We start from the raw sequence: 7109 nt of genomic DNA, 5'->3' as shown, positions 1-7109 counted from the left end.
AAAAGTTAGGCCTCTAGAATTCCAAAATAGGGATTACGATAGCTCTTGCCTCCTTTCACAAAAAGTCTTTAGGGCGGTCACGGTATGAATAGAAAATGTGTGGCTGCAAAGAGAAAAGTCTGGTTCTTCTGAATCTGCGGCTTGCAATTTGAATGGGAAAGAACTTGAACAACAACTTCATTGCGGAAGACACAAGATTTACCCCATGAGTGATTTAGCATCACACGAGGCTCCAGGGCCCGGACAGCACCTTCCCTTTCCTCAAGTGTGCCTATCCTTATCGAAAGAGTTTATCAGCTAACTGGCCCAAGCGTTCTGGACTTATCTGCAACAGTTCACTTGAGTTAGCGTCCTGCAGGCAGAGTCGCGCGTCGACAAAGAAGATCAGCCCATGACAGCGATTTATTAGCTTAGCCAGACTTCCCATCACAACGATAATTGTGGCTGCATGCTCATTCAGTTGAGTGAACACTTCCAACACCAGGACCCTTGTTAAAGTTTAATCATTGAAAGATGCGCAGCTTTTAGTCAATATCTGTGTAGAGTCAAGGTCGTTGTCCCGGCTCGTCCACTGACAAATTTTAGCAGGTTGAGGGACGCTGCTGGAGCATGCAATTATGGAAAAGAAGGATGACCAAAGAATCCCATCGCAGCACAGCCTTACCGACACACGCCAAAAGTCGATCCGCGGCAGATTCGGAGAATTCAATGCCACACGCTCACAAAGAGCCAGCTTCAGTTTCTAATGTTGAGTTGACCACAGACGAAAAATAGAGCACTACTAGACTCAGCCATCCTATCAAGCCAGAGCGCCGGGAAGAGAAAACGGGCAATGAAGAATTCAACACACGCGCCGATCAAAGAAATTGATTAATTTGCATTCAGAGCCTTATTCTATTATAATTACCCGCAGGAACAACTCCAATCTACATTTTACACCCCCCTTGCCCTATCGAATTCAATCAAGTCATCATCTCGGCCGGGCGGTGACTCATTATCTCAGCCGGCATGTAGTGGATCGGCATCTCGGTCGGCCCTCCGTGGACCGGCCCGTAGATCGGCCCCACCGGACCCTTATCGGCGTCGGCAGCAGCGGACAGCTCAGCAGTATCGGACGCCCGGCCGCTCCGCCACCGCCGGAAAAGCAGCGCTCCCGCGATAAGGATGAGCAGCAAGCCTAAGATCCCGAACCCGATCGCAAGACCCAGGACGGTCTTGTGGTTGTTGCTGTCGTCGTTACTGGTGTTGCTGTCGCTGCCGCTGGCGTTGTTGCTGTCGCTGGGAAGAGCAGTGGTGGAAGCGGTGTTGGTGGTCTGGGTGCCGCTGGAAGAGGCAGTCGAGGAGCTCGCGCTCGATGTTGTCGACGTGGTCGATGCTAGCGGGCGGACGGCGTCGGTGAACCTGGGGAGGGAGAAGACAACGTTGGTATTGTTGCAGCAGCTAGAATCGGGGCCGCAGCAGTAGGTCGTCTTGCTGCCCGAGGCCATGCACGACGCGAGGTACGGGTAGTACGGGGTTTGCGTGTCGCCTTTTTGTCGTGCATTGGTCACAAGCAGATCAGCGGCAGTTCACAATCAAATGGATCATGATCTAGACTCGACACTCCCAGGCAACCACCTACGAGCCCATTGTACGCAATTGGACACACACGGGCTGCCCCAGTCCTGATCGGTGCAGCCCTGCGTGGTGAAGCCATTGTCGCTGCCCGTGTCGAGGCACAGTCCGTTGGACAGGCAAAGGTCGCCCGAGGCACAGCAGGGACTAATGCGGATGCCGGGTATGCAGGGCAGCAGGCCAGGCTCCGGAAGCGAATTTGCGTTGAAGCATGTCATGGCGGGCCCGGGCGCCGGCGACGAGGAGGAGGAGGGCCGGGTATCTGGCGTTGGTGCGAAATACTTCGAAGCTCATGGGCACTGGAGCCTTACACAGCCCAGCAGGGCGCGGGGGACGGATCATTTTATCTGCACCAACGAAAAATACAAAGGGGCGCACACGGTGGCTAGGTGCAGCCAGCTGAGCCGCACGACGGGTGTTTCTGCCAATAGATAAGCTAAGATTTCCTATCGCCGCCTGCATCCTGCGTCTCTTACCACGACTGTCCAATGGTGATGAATCTAGCGATTGGCGACTGGATAACCAACCTGAATCCTACCGGAACAAGCGGCCTACTGTTAAAAATTTTGAGATATTGTGCCGGAACAACAAATAGGATACCTCGATAATTAAGGTGGTTGAAATTCGTTACCACGGCACACCCACCTGTACAACACGCACAGAAGAGGCCAAGAACTTCAGGAAGAGTGCAAGTTGAAACGAAAAGCCTCACCCTGACAGCAAACCCGTGCTCTTCACTTCAGCCTTAGAGCCCTGCCAATGACGCTACTACCTGGCCTGGGTACCCTCAGCAACAACCTTCAGCCCTTCCAATCTCAGCTTACTCTAGTGACTGAAAATGTGTGTTTCATGTTTAGGGTGTGACGAACTCGGGGAACCAAGCTGCAATTAACTGAACCCCAACCCTCGTACTCGGCCCGCTTATCAACCCGCCTTGAGATAGTAGATATAAAGCTACTTCTGGCCCGTGATCAAAGTTGACAGTGGCTTGAAGGGTCTTGAATTGTCTGTCTAAATCCAATCTAATAATACAGGAAAGAAGGCCTTTTATGCTTCCAAGAAAAGGACAAAGGAAACCTGGTTCAACAGTCTGTTCAGTCGTACTACGTAAGGGACTCGGCCGTAGCAAGGGAGAAAAAGAGGGCATTCGGAAGTCCGGGAGCCCGAAAAAAGGGATCAGGGCTGAAAGTAACGAATGAATGGATATGCAGGGATATGCAGGGATATGCAGGTATGTGACTTGACAATGTGGCTCGAAAGTGGCCTAAAAGTGGGCGACACTACTAACAATCATACATCTACCTAGCAATATTACCAACTTACTAACTACTTAGGGACGGAGACACCATAGGTAATTATACAATTATATCTAATTAGAGTATAAAGATCTCACGTCTAAAGAACTAGAGCTACCAAAAACCGCCGCCCGGCTCGAACTGAGTCGTGCTCGGAGTATGACGACTATGTAGAGCTGGGTAATAGTGCTCCGGGTGCAGCCAGGATTGATCATGGTACCGTTCAAGTTGATGTTGGTATGGTCGTCGATCTAGCGGGAAGGAAGAGGCTTGATGATATTTCACGACATCAGGGTCATGCAATGCAGCCGCCGCCGGCGCCACTGGCGCTGAGGGTGCCGTCATGACCCTGTTATTATTAATGGCGCTGCTCCTCCTACTACTGCCGCCGCCGCCGCTGCTGCTGCTGATGTTGATGTCGGCATCCGGGCACTCGGTATCCTGCGGTCCGGTAGTTTGGATTTTTCTCGCCCGCCAGATTAGCCAGCACACCACCCCAACGGCGAGCAACCTGAAGAGAAGCCCGAAAGTAACCGCGATACCAACGCCCGCCGAGCTGTTGTTGTAACCGCTGATGTTAGGATCTGTGCTGCTGCTGTTGGTGGCTGTTCTGCTGTTGTTTGGGCCTGTGTTGTTGTTTGGGCTTGTACTGTTGTCGATGGTCGATCTCACTACCCCACCGAGGGGGGAGGGGTGCTGGCGGCATCGAAGAGCTCGAGTGTGAAGACGTATGATTGTTTGCTGCAGTAGCTCGAGTTCAAGCCGCAGCGGTGGGTTTTTTATTCAAGGCGGCGCCGCAAGATGCGAAGTAAGGGTAGCTACTGACGTCTAAGCTACCTTTTCAATGCGAATTAGAAAGTGTCATGCCATAGGGCTGGCCGTTGTCTAGTAGTGTCACTAATGGTAACGAGATGGCCGCCCTGATTGTGTGTTAACAAATTTGACGACGGCTGAACTGTTGGTAGTAACGAAGGAGATGAGCTGTCAAGAAGCAAAAATAAATCGGAAAGCTAGTGCACGACTCTTGGAATCAAGAAAACCCGGGGGTCTAGCTTGACTTGGTTGACCAAATCTCAGGCACGGAGTAATGGATACCTAGGGCTGAACTTTTTGCTTGTGTTAGCGCTGAAAAGTACCAACCCGAGTCGGGTATACTCCGGCCCGACAGGTCCCGAGATGTTGAGAGCTGTGCGCCAACCCTAACCCTACAAACAGGACTTTTTAACAAGAGAATCTTGATCGCGTGCAACTGGATCAGACATGTTTCAAGACTCTGGCAAGTACCCAACCCATAGTTCAGCAAGTCGTGACACATGGATGTCATTCACGTCTTTGCACTCTTAACCATTCATCACCATTCTCGTACAACTTGAGTTGCGTTATTTTAATTCTTTTGTTGAGAGCCTCGAGAGAGCGCACTGTGCTGGACACCAGGGCGCAAAACCAGAGGTGACGCCAAGATTCCTGCACCTTCCGGGACAAGAGAAAACGGACCAACCAGGAGGCAGTAAAATGCCAGAGATGCTGGCTGGTCCCTGGAAAGTACTGGTACCGGGGAGCCCACCGAGCAACATCGTAGTCGCACGGTAAGCTGCCATGTAAACGGCAAGGCGCTGTTGGCTGTGTGGTGCTGCCTCCCGGCCCTTCACATGGTGAAGAAGCGGTGTCGAGATTTTCGACGAGACACACAGATAACACAGGGCATTTTCGCTGGCATTTTTCATCCCGTCGCTTCAGTGTTTGTCGGTGCTGAGCCAAAACCGTCCCATAAAGTACCTCTCTTGACCCTCTGCGAAAATGACCCCCCAGCACCAGCCCAGCCATTCCCGCCGCCCGGCACAAGCCCACGTTTCGGAGCCGGTTTTTTCCCTCTTAGAGACTCGGACCCTGAAATCCATATTCTTCTCGTCAAACAGTCCGCACTTAAAAGGCAACAAGCAAGCCAAAAAGGAACCGGCTTGGCCACACCCGACCACTTGACCCGACTCCTTTCCTTTTGGATATTTTCTCAACCAAAGCCATTGCACAACTCAATGAGCCATGGTCGCAACAGCAAGCAAGAACAAGTTGGCGGTGATGGAGTCCACGGCGGCCAGCAAGCCTACGACTGCAACGGCGGCGGGCAAGGCTCTGCGAGCACCGCCAATGCCACCATATGAAGAAGCGTCACGCAAAAATGGCGGCGCGATGCTGCCGGCCCCCGTTAGCCAACACGACGACCGCGTTCAGCCTTGGCAGAGCCTTATGGACGAGATCGAGAGGGAGAGCAACCTCAGCCCGCCGGGCAGCGACTACTTTCCGTGCCAGCAAGGATTCCACGCACACTCGCTGGCGGGATGAGTGAGGGAAGAAAAACGTTGAACGACTGCCCGAGGTGCGCGGCATTTAACTCGAGACGCGCACTGTGTGTGGCCCAGGGGGGTGGATGAGGGGGAGGGGCAGCGTTGGAGAGGATTGGAGGGGTTGTGCGGCTGCTGCTGCTGCTTGCTGCTGCCCTCCCTGGGAAGGCGCAATGGATGGGATATCTTTCAGTTTATTGGGCGGATTGCCAATTCTTTTAACAACTGCCCTGCATCAACTTTTTGTCCATCCAAACTTCCGCTCTTGATGATAACTGGTACTTACCCTGCCCAGGGAGTTCATGCCCTAGCTCTCTTTCTTCTACGCGTCTTTCTGAGCGAGCTTTTTGAAGGGATTTTATCGGATCGTTCTGGGGCCAATTGCGAAACGTTTGCCATGTCCGTGACCTCCCAGGGCCCTGACGCCCTGACAACCCTGAGAGGCTGAGACACCTACCTACCTAAAGGGCAAACGCACTCGACAACCCGAAATCGGAATTTGGCAGATGAACTCGCTCGCGCGTCATCCGAGGTAGCCCGTCCAACCGACGACACACCGTCATGGCAGAAGAACAAGGACAAGAACAAGAACAAGAAACCGTGGACGCCTCGTTTGAGTTCCTGCAATGGCAACCCTCGTACGAGAAGCACAAGCCGTACGAAGTGTTCCTCCCGCTGGCCAGCTTCAGCAACTCTAACAACGAGATCCCGCGGAGCAATCTCGCGTTTGAGCCGCGCAGCGTGCGCGTGCGCAACGCCCGCGGCCGGCGCGACGTGTTCGGCCTTGACACGCACGGCTTCGAGTTTGCGCGCCACGCGAGCGCCGTCGGGGACCAGCTCAAGGACCGCAGCGCCGTGACGGCGCACTACGTGCCCGAAATGGAAGCATTTCTGCAGCGGCATCTAGGCGGCGGCACTGATGTCAGGACGTTTTGCTTCGACTTGCGGGTACGTCATGTCATTGCCATTGGATCAAGCTTGTATCCGCATGCCCATTCGTGTCTAATTTCTTTTCGAGCCCCCAGCTCAGGCAAAGCATCGACGCGGCCGAGTTCTCGAAGCGCACCGTCAACCTCGAGGACGGCTTCGACGCGCTGCTGCCCGCCACGCACCCGCACATTGGTTTGTTTGTTCACTCTCTACCTACCCAACTACCATGTCACGAGAATACACACCTAAACGGAGTTCAATGGCTAAAATATACTTTGCGCCAAAAGACCAGAGCATGCAGGGCGCAATATCACGCGTCCAGCGACACATGGGCGACGAAGCAGACAGACTCTTGAAGGGCAGGGTCAGAATTGTGAAGTACGCCCCCAACCTTTTTCCAGTTTGCCGTAAAATAATATCTACCTGGCCACGTGCTCTTCTGACACGCGTTCCGAGCAGCATTTGGCGGCCACTGGCCCTGGTCCGGTCATGGCCCCTGGCTCTCTGCGATGCCCGCACCGTCGACGCGAACGACCTAGTGACATGCGACATTGTGCGCCGGCGATACGTGGGTGAGACGTATTTTGGGAAATATAACGCGGCTCAAGAATGGCACTACCTGTCAGACATGGACGTCGATGATCTCGTCCTGGTCAAGGTCTATGATTCGGACCCAGACGTTCCCGCAAAGTGTAAGACATCACCGAAGACAGTCTTGATACGTTTGCTTCGCGGATAGTGCTCACACAGAGTTGCATACAGGCTGTTTACACGCCTCCTTCGAGCTTCACGCTGGTGCCGAATCCCAGCCTCCGGTAAGAGAAAGCATCGAGCTCAGGATCTTGGTGTTTACGGAATCGTGACCGACATAATCCGACTGCCCCACTGACCAAACTATAACAACCATACATACTTTGCCAATCTTTAAATG

The 7109-nt window shown here is 53.4% G+C and overlaps 2 protein-coding genes across 2 annotated transcripts; one reads left to right on the top strand and one right to left on the bottom strand.

Moving 5' to 3' along the window:
• Positions 1-809: 809 nt before the first annotated feature.
• On the bottom strand, positions 810-1896 carry B0T26DRAFT_528423 (uncharacterized protein). Its single transcript, XM_060435518.1, has 2 exons — positions 1622-1896; positions 810-1528 (listed from the first exon to the last, which is right to left on the bottom strand). Exons 1-2 carry the CDS (start codon positions 1830-1832, stop codon positions 963-965), a joined length of 777 nt encoding a protein of 258 aa, XP_060289390.1. The 5' UTR covers positions 1833-1896; the 3' UTR covers positions 810-962.
• Positions 1897-5663: 3767 nt separating this feature from the next.
• Positions 5664-7109, top strand: B0T26DRAFT_528308 (uncharacterized protein). Its single transcript, XM_060435517.1, has 5 exons — positions 5664-6196; positions 6274-6370; positions 6466-6556; positions 6638-6870; positions 6941-7109. The coding sequence occupies exons 1-5, from the start codon at positions 5810-5812 to the stop codon at positions 7039-7041; spliced, it is 909 nt and encodes a 302-aa protein (XP_060289389.1). The 5' UTR covers positions 5664-5809; the 3' UTR covers positions 7042-7109.

Source organism: Lasiosphaeria miniovina (assembly GCF_030549165.1).
Source record: "Lasiosphaeria miniovina strain SMH2392-1A chromosome Unknown B0T26scaffold_9, whole genome shotgun sequence".
Taxonomy (NCBI): domain Eukaryota; kingdom Fungi; phylum Ascomycota; class Sordariomycetes; order Sordariales; family Lasiosphaeriaceae; genus Lasiosphaeria; species Lasiosphaeria miniovina.
Note: the sequence above shows the minus strand (reverse complement) of the source record. Positions and strands in the feature narration are given on the sequence as shown.